The 14,657-nt window shown below is 38.0% G+C and overlaps 1 protein-coding gene across 1 annotated transcript; it reads right to left on the bottom strand.

Annotated features, from left to right (window-relative positions):
• Window positions 1-10,336: 10,336 nt before the first annotated feature.
• On the bottom strand, window positions 10,337-11,302 carry LOC149303245 (SERTA domain-containing protein 2-like). Its single transcript, XM_089481677.1, has one exon. The coding sequence runs from the start codon at window positions 11,300-11,302 to the stop codon at window positions 10,337-10,339; it is 966 nt and encodes a 321-aa protein (XP_089337803.1).
• Between the last annotated feature and the right edge of the window lie 3,355 nt (window positions 11,303-14,657).

The raw sequence follows: 14,657 nt of genomic DNA, 5'->3' as shown, positions 1-14,657 counted from the left end.
GAAAGCTTGTCTTTTAAATATTATGTTAGTCCAATAAAAAAGGTATCACCGCATACTCTGCAATACTCTGATTTCTTTACATTATATATATATGAATGTAAGCCCAGGCTTATATTATGCAAACATGAACAATGAACAAATTGGCGTAATATGTTAGTGCTTGTCATTGAAATGGGTAAATGGGATGTATGAGCAGCAGGAGCAGCGTGGTTCGGACACCGGTGCATGTGTGATGCCACTCGTGGCTCTGCCCCATGTTCGGCCCACTTTACATAAGTGAAATTGTGGTGTTGCCTCCCATTTATCTGCATGTGCAGTGCCCATTTTACCTCCTTTATGACCAAGGATGTTCTACACCTACAAACCAAAAAAATAGCCCTTTCTGGGTGCATTTTTGTAAAATTTTGTAAAACCGAGGAGGCACCACCAACGAAACAAATGAGACAGCAGAATGGTTGTTTCTTCACTCTTTCCCTACCTTCTCCGACAACCGTTTCCGTGTCTCCGCTCCTGCTCCTCCTCTGCTCGTCACCTGCTGCTCCATCAATGACTCTCCTCTGCTGTTTCTCCACCTGCATTCTTCTTTACTCTTTAGAGTACTTCTGTAATAGCCTCAGCGTACACCATGGGGACAACCTCTCCCCTATCTGTCTTTCTTTCAAATAAGCTGCTCAACCTTCCTACCTGTTGGGATCATCCAAATTCCTACCCTTAAACATATTTATATGCCTATATTGGGATACTATATTCATGATTCTTGCTCTAGCAGTGGAAAAGTTTCCTGATCTATCACCTTATATTAGAGCTTTGATGGATTTGGTCAACACCACCTGGTCCATAATAGCTCTACTCTGGTGCCAAATGCAGGCTTCTGCAGTAAGGGAATAGATCAAGATGATGGCAACGATCTAATTCAGGAATTGGCGCTCATTGCCTCGGAATTCCACACAAGATAGAAAACAACCTTGTTTTTTTGGTTAGAGTTTATTGATTCCTGTAGGTTTTGTACCCATTTTTGGCTAGAGCCCCCGTAATACTGGCAGATGTCATCATTGGAGTTTTCACTCCTGCCCATTTTTTCTTGTGGTCCTGACTATTAAGATTTACATTGTGACTACATCTAAACGGGTACAGCCAAGCTAACGCAACTTGTGTGATTGCATCTGTCATGTTTTGGTTGTACTCCAATATTTGGACAACTGAAAAAATTCTGAATAAGAATGTGCAAGACAAGGATCTGATATGATTAGTAATAATTGCTACCTCGCTATGTGCTTATTCTGCGTTCCTTTTGTATCGGTGTTTAAGGATTTGTAAAGACGTAACTGTATTACATGTCTAAATAACTAAAATGTTTCAGATTAGAAGCAAAGCTGTATTTGTGGTAGCGTGTACTGATGGAGAAACCATTGCACTGTCCAGAAATGTTTTGTTATTCGTCTTTACACCTCCTGCATATGGTATGTATAGAAGGAAATCAACCTAATCAGCTTCATACATCCCTTCTAGTGCAGGGAGGCACTTTAATAGTTATTGGTCAGAACATGTAAGATTACTGTATATGTATCCAGAAAAAAATGGCTGACATGGCAACCCTAATGTACAGGGACTATTATGGGAGGTTTTCCTAGGCTCTTGCTAGAATTAAATACAGAGCTGTTTGGAAATTTGACCAAATGTAGCCAAAATAAATGGACAAAAATAAGAAGTGGGAACAGCTTTAGACTAAACAAGGGTCCGCCACTGCAAAGAATTGCATCGGTTCAAGACAGCAAAGATCTCCCCGTAACCAGGATGATCTGCCCCCCAGTTTTGCAGCAGGGGGACTGCCGCTCCCTTGGACCTTCCGCCTTAGGCTTAGACCTATCTAGTTAGCCTAGGCCAGGATACATCACTGATTTAGGCAACCTTTTTTAAGGGAGGGGTGAGGAGATGGAGAGAATTTTAGGACAGGATATTAATGCTGCTCCACTTTCGAGAAGGAGACCTATGTGCTATTTTTCTCTTTACAAGGCTTCCCTACAGCAGTGCATCTCCTATAGACCAGAACATTAACAACAATCAACTATTACTTGACATGGCACTATTATCATATGGCCACAATGTTTTTACCTGTATACTATGATTTTAAGGGGAACCGCCTTACTAGAATCTGATTAAAATCGGTTTTAAAAAATAGAGTGGTATTTTCTTTTTTAAACAGTTTTTGAATAATGTTTGCTGGCAGCTGCATTTAAGCCATTTTATGTGTTCTAGCTCTATTATCTTAGCCCAATCTACAAAATAAACACCCTGACTCCTTATCATACTGTTTGTGGTAAATAATAGAATGGCTCAGTCCTAATGATCCAGCCAGACACTCTGACTAATGTATCTGCTGGTAAAGAAGTACTTTTGGTATTTTCAGTGACATATACTAGTCAGCCGAGGTCCAGGGAATATACATTTTGCTGCATAATGCTAAAAAAAATCCCCATAACTGTTCTTTTCCTGCTCAATTCCTCCCTAAATGGATTCCTCCTTTTCTGTACAATGTAATGTTTAGATATGCAAATGTGATTTTAGGGTTATTTAGTTTTGCTTGGTATCTTAATAATAACTGGTTCCGGATTCATGTGCTTTTATCAGAGAGAGAGAGACAAAAACATGTTTAAAAAGAAACTACGGTACATAGAAACCATGGAAACAAATACCAGAATTATTATAGTAAAAGACTGCTTGGGGATTAATGTGTTAAACAATTTCACAGCTGCCACGTTTGTCATAGTTGAGTTTATTTTTAGATGTAAAATAAATAATAAAAATACCCCTCACCTACTGCAAGCCGCCATCAAAAGAGGAGGTGGCATAATTTACCCAATATCTATAAATAGAACTGTCATGGAAACAAGACAACCAACAATCCAGGAAGCCCACCCTGTACGAAATGTATCATAACGGGATAAAATATACAGCCACGCGCCTCTAATTACCTTTCTATTTACATTATATAGGATTGCCATATATATATATATATATATATATATATATATTATTTTTTTTATTTATTTTTTGCTGCTCTGCATTATGCATTTATTGCTCCAATTAATGGGGAATTTAGTCACACCGTTTTGAGTCAGTATTGTATTTAAACATAATAACCATGTTTAATATTTTCTAAGCAATTATATCAGCATTTACGAAAGGTAAAAGTTTGAAGCAAAGAAAATTAATTTACTGTGGAGGTAGACCTGCTGCTGGTTTAAAAAAAAAAAAGAGAGTCCAGCCATCATAGGCACTTCAACGTCAAGAGGTCCGTCTAAATGTATGAGCATCCACCTCCGACCGCCTGGGTATTTGCCATGTTATATTCTTGGCAGCAAAGTGCTCTGTAAAGGAAATGCGCATTTAGAACTTTCATAGTGTAGATAAAAAGGGGATTCAAATTAGAACATTACGGACTGTAGCTGTACACGGATCAGTAAATGCTCAGCAGAACTAATGAAGACCCCTAAAGCAGCGGCAGGCTAAGATGGTGCTCTGGAGCAAGACAGGGGGGCTCTCCATATCAGGCCTGGCCCTGGGTGTTGGTGCGTTGCACCCAGCTCTGCGGAGTAATCTATAGTGCCACCTAAACCTGGACCACCATGGCATCTGTGTGTCCTCCACACCTTATAGTAGTCATGAGTGGAGGCAGTCAGCTATATCCCCAATGGAGGCCTCCTGCAGAAGATTCCAACATAGGGCCAACACACTGGAGACATTGTTGCAGGAAGGACACTGGTGCCCTAAGCAGGCGAAGTTGATATAACCTTGGTAAAATCTTGATCGAGCGCAGTCTATGGCATTAGATGATCACCTACACCAAATTTCCCTCTGGAAATCTAAGGAATTGTTCAACAAGTGGTCAAGGAGGCATGGCTAGAGGGCAAATGCTCTTTTAAGCAGGGCGATGACTCTTAACTGAAGATGTTTGTAAAAACGTATACTGCTGATCTCCATTAAAATAATTGCTCTCCCGCATAAAGCAGAATTTTATAGGCATCCCTGTAAACGGAGCCATCTGTCCACCCGATTTTAATGTGACTGCTATTTATATACCAGAAGTGCTCATTTATACCAAGCGGGTTATTTATATAGATTCATTTTAAACACGCATAGATCTGGTGTAATTGATGTTGATTCAGTTGTTGTGGAGTTATGGAAAATGCTCATATATACCCAACTCATAGAGAAGAGTAATTCCAGGAGGTAAAGATGGTTTAGGTCTCAGGTTAAGCAACCATCATGTAGATGAGGGGCACTTGAAGCCTCTAGGGCTGTCGTAAGCACATTAATCCAGTTTCACACCAAGCTCCCATCATAAATTGGTCGAAACCACCTTGGTACCACCATCTTTGTACAGTTAAGACTTCACACTATATGAAGTTAGATTTTTTTAAATAAAGAAACCAACATTATTTTAAATGTTTATTGTAGAATATAAAACTACAAAAGAGACTGCTCATTTCCATGTACATATGTCCAACTGTTTGCTAACAGCCCAAACCTACATGTGAATACAGTAATCTGGTATCAGACGTGTCTGTAATATTGCATAGAAAAGGCACAGCTCTTAAGTCTGCGGGAGGAAAATACAGCCTTCATTTAGACACACATATAAAAAAAACTTTCATGCACTGCTCAATTCACAAAATTTATCCTTTTTTTAAAAAAAATCTGCATAAGTAGAGTAAGACTGGTATTCCAGTGTTCACATATGGGACCATCACTGCTTTTGATTTTTGTTATATTTACTAGCATTTCCGTATAAATATCACTAGTTATTAGCAAGAAGCGTTTCTCTTACGTATGAACCAAAAGTCGATGAACACATTATTTTAAATGCACACGGATGCCTTCTTAATAAATTGAGTTTTTAGGTTCGAGGCTCCCAACTCCAGATTGCTAGAGCACAGTGTGAACATTTTCTTTTACATGTCTCATTTATATCAGGGCATACAAAGTACACACAAGGTGTTAATGCCATCATATTGATTCATACAATTTGAGTCAAATATTTAAGCAAATGGGAAAATATTGTAACTAAAACTGCCATGTAACACTTTCTCACAAATATTCTTTCTTCTTTTAACTCTAAAAAATAATAGTCCTGGAATGCGTATAACAAAATGTTATAAATGTAATAATCAATACATAAAGACAGTGGTCAGTGAAACTTGTCAAGTTACAAGCGGCATTCATTAAAATAAATCGAAATGAAAGTCAGCTTATCTTCGGTAATTATAGATTCAGCCACAAAATGGTTAACACAAAATTAATTTTCAACTCCCCAGAACTTTTATTGGACAATACGTATATTTATCCACATGAAGATTTTTCTATAAAAAATAATAATGTGAGTAATCTTGTGAGAGAAGTGAAAATCAAATTTAATTGATCCATTCATTTTATTCTGAATACTGGAAAACCATATACCCCAAGTTCAACTCCCAAAAAACTAAATTGTGTGAATTGTGCATCTGGCCAAGGTTAAGGTGACCAATTTCGTTCCCTCCTGCCTTCTTTGTAAATGGACTTACATTCCTAAACAGAGTTGAGTCCTACCATACATTCTGTACATGTTACAATCCAGATGTTAGCTTCACAATAAAATAAATATATTTACAAAAGGAAAAAAAAACATGAATAAATAACTTAAAGAGGAAAGAAAAATCACTTCAAAAAAAAAACAAAAATCAAAGCTAAGTGGGTCTGCTCAATTCTTGTCATATCATAGCATATCTCAAAACATGCATGATCGGCAGAAATAACATTTCAAGAACGCGCTCCATTTGTTTGCTCAAATTTATCTTGCATATGTATTTTAAGACAGAGACTGAAATTCAAAGAATAATTTTTTAAAAAAATGTGGCTTTAGGATTTTAATAAAATATAGATACACTAAAGAAAAATAATAAACAGTGATAATTATATATTTTCAAATGTAAGGCGGTAGCCATCTTGGATGATGCTTGCCATATTACATGTACACATATAAACACGAACTGATCGGTTCATCCTAATAATGTAATTAAATATTTGACATCAGGAAATGCAAACTTGGCCGGGAACACATTGTTAAACTACAACTGCCATCATGGTCAGCCAATATTTGCATAGCTGGGAACCACAGGAGTTGTAGTTCAACATCAGCTGGAAGAATGCCATTTCCTAGATGAACATTACGGAAACCATGAGCTATATTTATAAAGAGTGGTTCTGGAGAAAAGACCTAAGAGCAGAGAAGTCGGATCTTTTTGCTATTGCCATTTATTATGGACAAAGTATTGGTTGGACTTTTGCCTTTTTTTTTGTTTTGCTAAATACATATTCAATACAGAATAAATATCTGGTCCTCGTTAAGTAAAAGTGTTAGTGAGACTTTCAGTCCGTATATGTATAGATCTATAGATGGCGCCATGGGCATATCCTTATGCTACGCTGGTTCCGACACTCGTAGCAACCCGCTTTGAAAGCCATTCCTATATTATTTTATATATAATATATAGCATTGACCCACCTTATTTTGTAAGTCATTATGTGTTCTACATCCAGCATTACCTTACAGTCCACATGTGATTCAATACGGGCATCACGGACAAGTCTACTTATACAATGTACATGATAAAAACAACATTTCACTAATTTGCTCTTTAAGTGGTTACAGATGAATTTAGAAATAGAATAAATTTGGCCTATTAAAGGACAGGTCTTATGCAAGCCACATTAATCTATGCATTGGCATGGGTAATCCAATATGGCAACCACCTCGCATTTGAATGAATTAACCAGGATAATCAACTACACTTTATATAATTGTTATATTAACACATATATTATATATATCTATATATATGTTTAATATATATATTTATATATTTCATCATTTTGTAGACGTGGCCTGTCTGTTAACCTTGTGTCCCCCAAAACAAGTGTGTCCCCCTTGATAACCAATACATATATGCTATAAAAATAAATAATATAAAATGAACTATATATTTCAGTTTTTAAATAATGACTTGTAACTGAATTCACATTTTCTCGCATGGATATATTGTCATGCATGCATAAAACCTTGGTTGATCACTGGACCGTGAAACAATTTGTAGGTGAAAAGGCAGACCCAGTCTAATGGCAAGAAGAGAGCAGATACCGCCTGACATTGCCAAATAAAACATAATTTAAAATATCTTAAATAAATTAATATAAAAGAAATTCCTAAAAAAAAAAAAAAGCCATACGCAGTTCTAAAAATGTAGACTTGTGGTTAACAGGTGAGTACCATATAGACAGCCAAGATACGGCACTGATTTTGACGACAAGGACTAATTTCATTCTCTTTTACAAGAAGGTACTTTCACACACATTTTGTCTGGGGTTATGTCTAACGAGTGACCCTGGTTTAAGTTTTGGGGAAAAATGAGCTGGAGCAATTTACAATAGTTCTACATTACAACTTTTATAGGGAGTCTGACCACCTCAGACTACATTTAGAGGCATATTTGGGATAGCCATGTATGATGCCGGCTATAAGAACAACCAATATGTATAATCACAGGTATAATATACCCCTAAAAGTAAAATCCGAGGTTAACCCAATATAAACTGGCACAATTCCCTCTACTATGGCAGGTTTTAGGCGCTAAGATACTGTCCCCTCTGTCGAGATGGAAAGATTATTGTACCTCACCGCTTAACATAATACCTCCTAGCAAGAAGTACAAAACATTTCTAGTTAATCTAATGTTAGGGATTCACAGCATTTCTACGGGACTCCCAAGGTTTCTTACCCCCCCAGGAAAAAAATCTAAGATGACATTTTCAGCCCTAACGTGTGTATTCTCAACATGAATCCCCGCACAGAAGACTTCACAAGAATAAGTGTCACCGATCTGATGTTGAATTACAGAGTCACTACAGCCACTTTAATGCATATTCACAGAGTATTTTAATATGCATTCTTCATTATTGGGGTTGTCGGGGACAGAAAACAGTCCCTTTAAGGCAGCAGTCCGGCTCCAGTTAACAGAAATAGCAGAGGGGATTTACATCTATTCTATGTTATAGAAAAGTGCCAAGAACGGCATCTTCTGCCAAATGACAATGTGTTACTTCTTCTAATTCTCAGACAATATGGCCGTTCTTAGAAAATATGAAGGCTACTGTAGTATAGACAAGAAATAACACTCCTGGATCCATTGTGCTGCAGTAATAAAAGATACCTGGGGTATTTTGTCTGTTTTTGACAGATAATCAAATGGATTAAAATAAGAACAAAAGTGTTAAAAGGGAAGAAAGCGAATAAAAGGTATAAAACTGCATATACTTCCCGCTTATGTGTATAGACCCTGGCAGTATCCTTGTCTATGAGACATATTCTGATATATTAATCAAAGATTAAAACAAGTGGAACGCCTCCACCCCAGGAACAAGGAGAACACAAAAATGCAAGTTGGTTGTAGTCAGAGAAGGTAATTAAAACAGTTCATCTTATTCATGTAGTGAACATACTGAGACACGTGTAATAAGATTATGAATATTAAAATGTAATTTCTCGATGACTTAAGTGTCTTCGGGGCTCTTTACACCACTGAAAGTGTAATTCAAAGGGAAAGCCACTAAAATAAGTTGTACAACCAACTTGGTATTGCTCAAAGCACAACATTTTTAGCACTTTTCCTGTATTATGTTATGAAAATTGTGTGTCCGATGCAATGTCTGTATAGACAAAGGAAAGAAAATCCATAATAAATAGTTTGTATCTGAGCTCAAATAAAGTGGCAAAACTTTGCGTTGGATCGAAGTGAAATTTAACGGGTTAATGCAAACAAAAATGCTGAAGCGCTAAATGTATGGGGCGTAAGAGAACGGGGCATCTTATTTTTGTCTTAAATCCGAGCTGGGGGTAAGCAATGGATTGTACTCTACACAGCAGTCCCTCTGGTCCACACCTTCAATCTAATGGAACACTGACATATTTCCGATGGAAACGTTTTTGAAAGGGATGCTTGGGAAAGCCCACGTGGTAACCTAAATAAAGCTATCATTAATTTGGAGACCATGCCAACCCAATACTGAAAATTCCATCAGCAATTATACTGCCTTATGCACGCTAGTCTGCAATTTCAGAAAAAAGCATGCGTTGTAGTGAAAGTTTTTTTTTGCCATCTATAAAATGGCATTAGGACTTCAATCTTAGGACTTCTTACAGATTTGATCACAAAAACACTGAGTGGTGAGAACAATGATTAAGACCACTACATGAATTCTGGAACTCAACTGGTTACGATTAGAATGTCTACATAATTATTTCTCTTGCTGTGTAATTCCGACGTTCATTATCACCAAGACGAAGATGGTTTAAAACATTGATTATTAAAAAGCAAAATACATTTGTTAACTAGTAATAAATACTTGGTTTTTCTTTTACACAATGGCTGCAAAAGATTTCTTCACCATTCCTCACCTATTCTGTAACCTTTACTATGTCGAAAGATCTACGGGAAACTCACAATTGAGTAAAATGTATCTGCTGCCCCCTGGTGGTAAGATTGGTGTCCTGCTCTCTATTTGTTTCCCCATCTAACATATTTTAATTGCACAGGTTTTTATTTGATTTCTTCAAAAAAAAAAAATATCCCAATAGGCTTATTAAAAGCACAGGCCTATCTTGTACATTAGAAGTAAGAGAGGAACTTCATACCCAAATCCTTACAAAATAATTTTGAGTTTATAAATACCAGTTGTTTTCTGCTTTTTTTTTTCTTTTTCCTAGAAAAACAATATCATAAATGACCGGATCTGTACAAAAATATAAAAAAAAAGACATTTGGACAGCAGTATCTAAGCAGCCATGTATATGCATTTTCTTGTTTTACTGTAAAAGCTGTTAATGCCTCTATTAACCTAAAAAGGACTAAAATGCCAAAAAGGGGCTTTGATTACCTTAATAATAAAAAATTACCTTTTGCATTAAAACTTATTGAAAAAATAGACAATTATGCACATGCAATTTACAGCGTTCCCGCCCACCCTCCCCGTAGCATAATTCTTGTGCTTGACATATATAACTTTAGCTGATGTTTTTATTTTTGTTCGATAGTTTGGAATACGCAATCTTCAAAGGATTGTGGTATGATATTCCTTGGAGAACCACTTTTAAAATATTTCTAAAGTGGTCATACTGAAGGCACTCCTATACAGCATTATGCCATATTTATCAAAATCCTTACTCTTTTTTAAAATTTCCTCAAAAGGCAAGAGTACGCATGCACAGTGCTGAGAATCTGAAAGGGTTAGGAATATAAAGTCTGCTTTAGGATCCAACCAGAACCTCCATGATATGATCTAATTCCGTGAGGTCCATTTTAAAAGGCTGATTTTGGGTTACTGGTTGGCCACTATAAGGAGACAATGTTTTTAGGAGTTCATCCGGTGCCATTTTAGAGGCTGTTCCAGCGCTGGATGTGCAAGGGTCAAAGTCGTACATGGACGTGTCAATATCAGAAAAAAGAATGTCATCCAAGGTCAGGTCTGTAAGAAAGCCAGTAGATGTTGTTAATTCAAAATTCCCAGGAAGGGAATCCATTAGTTTTGGCTCACTTGTTCTGCTCTCTTGTGTTCCCTCAGGCTTCAGAGCGCCAGATGCAACAGGTTCATCTTTGAGATGTGCTGCCCCTGCTTCTGCGATTGCAGTTGCCTCTATGGAGGTAGTTGTTGGACAAAGCTCCTCAATTTCATCCAAGGCTGAGGAAAAACTGTCTTTTACTGGCTGGACAGAAGGCGGAGAAGGTATTGGAGGAGGTGGTAGTAGTAGTTTGCTGTTAGGACCATTCTGCTGTACTGTTTGGGAAGTGCAAAATGCGTCATCCTCAAGCAAGGAGGCCGGTGTGAGGCAAGACTCTAGTGGTGTAGTGCTTACTAAGTCAGTGGGTTGAATAGGCTGGGAGGCAATATGGCTGAATGCAGGTTGAGCCTCCTGGTAGCTGTCACCTAGAGGGTCAGCAGGCTGAGACGTGGCGAGAAACACAGGCCTTAGACTACCCTCTTGCTTGAGCTCCTCCTGGATTCTCCTCAGCATGTTATTAATTAAAACTGTTTTTTGCAAGCTTGGCTCAGTCAGCGGCCTGTGGTTGTAGAGTTTCATAAGGGAAATGTTGAAGATAGTCTGGCGCTGTAAAGTGTAGGACACCTTAGATGGTCCATCCGTAGGAGATACCGCTTTGCCTTCCAGCCCATCTTCATGCTCGTCAAACTTCCGCTTTCCCGCTTTAGCCAACATATATCTGTAACGAAAAAGAGTAGTTTTATTCAACAAATGAGGATTTGTGGGAGAGCTGCAGTGAGATGAAGTCTACATCCCCAGCATTTATGGTCCTGGCTGGCAGCCTAGGAGTTATACAAAGCACTCCCACTACTTCAAATTGCCCCTTTCCAGGTGTAGAAAGTCCTATATATTGATATTAATAGCCTTTAAACACTGGGAAAGTGGCTCATAACCAAAAGAAACCTACACTCCAGAAGAAGACTTCAGTAGCTCCCAAAAGCCACCTTTCCAATAAAGGGTACTATATAACTTAAAAAAATATATATAGTTCACTATAAGGGTTTTCATCTCTGAACATTAACACTCATCTAAAAAGCACTATGCAACTTAATTCATACGAATGATTCTGAGCACATGGGGGTAGGTGCTTCAGATGAATGGATGGAGGTTAAGGGTCCAAAAATAGCAGACATGCAGCTTCAGTATCCAAACAGGGGTTAGGTTATTTCCGAACACTTATTCCATGTTCATGTGCCTTCCTCTATTCAGAGGATGGCATTTGAAAACAGAAATAAACTGGCATCTGTGAGTTTTAAGGATAAACTTGTTTCAGCATAGATAACCCAACCAGATGCCGATAAGAATAATTTTAAGGTTGAAACACTGCCAAATTCAACATGGTACAGTGGTGCCACTTTAGGGCAAGGCAGAAGGAGAGCTGGTCAGTAATCAAGCAATATTAACATTACCAGTCATACTCAGCAAGGGAATGTTATTCTTACAACAGAAGCCATGGCAAACAAAGCGTTAATCAGCTTTAAACATGTCATGTACACTAGAAAGTACATTTCCATCATATTTGTTCGGTAGCCATGATAAAAGAAATATCGAGCCAAATGGTAGATACTGCAAAGGAATATAGAGTTTGGTGGGTTTGTCATGTTATTTCTCTGGTACAGGAGAGGTGTACTCAATGTAAACATCGTATATGTGCTGTTGTGGACATATACTAGATGTCTCTGCAGTGAATATGCTCACTGACCTGTTACTTCCCCAGATAGTTATCTACTAGATTGACGGCAGACGGTCCATGCACCACCGGCTGCTTTAAGACAAAGTAAAGGAGCAATGTTTGAGGACTTAACAAGGGAAAGATACATTGATTTTTCATTTTTGTATTGCCTTTCCTTGTGCTCCCAGACATTTACAATCAGTAGAAAATGCAGTGGCAAACACATCATGAATAATTTCCAGCCAATGGAATAATCACCAGCTATGACCGTATCTATGGTAGGATCATGCATGGTGGTCAGATAGTGAGGTTACTCTGAAAAACAAGGAAAGCCACCCAACAACTTGAGGTTTTGTTCCATTCCACCAATCCTAGCTTAGTGAGAAATGTCTGCTTATTTAATTAATTTAATTATGTTTATACGGCAACAGCAGCATGTATTTTGTTTTGGCTAGAAAAGAGTGATGAACCACAAAGACAAGACTATAAAACACTTCTGGATCGGATTTCTTATTTTGGTATCCTGGAACATTCGGTGTCGGTGACAGAGAGATCTCTAGAACACTATATACAAACTCACTGAAGATGCAGAGGAGTAAGAAAGATAAGGTCCCTGTTACTCTTCTGAGAACGCCCATCGGTCAATGGATTTTCTCCTTTGGCTTTTCTCTCTCAGAAGCTTTGAGAACAATGTACCCACAACCATTGTTCTTGCACATATCAGGCTTCTTCTACGCAGAGAAGTCTGTCGTTTAGGTGGGATCTTTACTGATATTGCTTGTTTAAAAGCAAGTAAAATAAGACACATATGATCAAGAGACTGACCCATACTTCGGCCATCTTTTTTTTTGGTGGTATTACTAATAATGCATCAATTTGTGTGGTTTGTACAGCGATAGCATACCGAAATAGCATAAGGGTTTAAGGAGAGCTGTTATAATGCCACTGAGAATTTTTTGAAGTGTGTCCCAAAAACGGAACTATAATAGTGCAACCATATTTTATCCTTCTGTGCCGCTTTATTTAGCATAGGTGACATATATGAAGACATTCCATGCCTCTACAGATCCCAAAATATTCGAAATGCCTGGTTTCAGTATGCAAGGGAAAGTATGTTTCATTTAAACACTTCACTTCCTGTTTGTCATATGTGAACTGCACAGTTTGCCGCTTAAGAAATTTAGGAATAGATCCTCCCTGTCCTGACATTTAGCTGTAGTTAACGGAGTGCTTGCGATCTTTTAGTGTCTGAAGTATAGCACCCACTGAAGACCACAGGGTCATTAAAGGACCGTATGGGCCAAAATCAGTGAACCCCTAAGTAGGGACTAACTGTAGAATATGACAACATACTTTGAGCATTACATACAACGCACAAGCCTAGTCTATAAACCATAGTTTGCAGGGTCTAGTCGTCTAGCAGTGACCGGTCTAACTACAGACGTGTTCGGCACACGCAAGTCAAGCACACGTTACAAGCAGATTGATAATTCTATCTATGTTCTAACATAAAGCTGCCCAGCAGGGGCCTGTGCTTAGTGATCCTGTTTAGCCAAGAAAATACGGTAACTTTAGTCTCCTACGTGGGAAATGGTCCCAGATGAAGAGAACGAACATGTGAAGAATAGAAAGTCATGTGCGAGGGAAACTGACTCATATCTGGCAAGATGAGCAGAGCATACAGGTTTCCAGAAACTAGTGGGCACAGAGCACCTGATACATAGCCACTTCGATTACCTGAAGAGCTTGCAATCACTGCTGTGTCTTCTGTACATGATAGGAACTTTCTCTGTACGTGTTTATGATATCCCGAAGATACCTCTCGTTAGAATACCTTTGCTTTACTATTTTAACACACCCAAGATGGACCAGTAACGCAGAGTCAGAAGGGTTTGGGTCCTTTCTAAATCGCTACACTTTTGAGGTAGGGTTACTTCTATATATTTACATGAGTAAATATAGTATTTACCCTTAACTTCATGCATTCATAGCAATTATTGTATCTTTTATATTGTTTCGCTGAAGGTAATTAAATGTTTTTGTAGCCGTCTGTAACAAGTATTGAGTGAGATGACTCTTAGTCTAGTGCGCAGAGGTCCTCCGGTAATAACAATACTCGCATATACGGGGAAAATGTTTCTTTCAAAGATCTTCTAAGGAACCGGTACTTACATTTTCATAAAATCAAGCCAACACAGGACATGAATCCCAGAGCTCTGTTATGACGCGGAATAAGTGGTCTGTGGTGGTGAAAGCTTTATGTGACATGTTAATGTGGAATTATGTAGTTCTTGGACTTCATTTTTAAAATCTGGGACCTTCTAGAAGAGGACACAAGACTGGCGTGTGATATTTTAC

Source organism: Sceloporus occidentalis, unplaced genomic scaffold (assembly GCF_023333645.1).
Source record: "Sceloporus occidentalis isolate IW3139 unplaced genomic scaffold, rSceOcc1.0.p SCAF_15, whole genome shotgun sequence".
NCBI classification, from domain to species: Eukaryota; Metazoa; Chordata; class Lepidosauria; order Squamata; family Phrynosomatidae; genus Sceloporus; species Sceloporus occidentalis.
The sequence above is the reverse complement of the archived record's forward strand: the minus strand, read 5'-3'. Positions and strand labels throughout refer to the sequence as shown.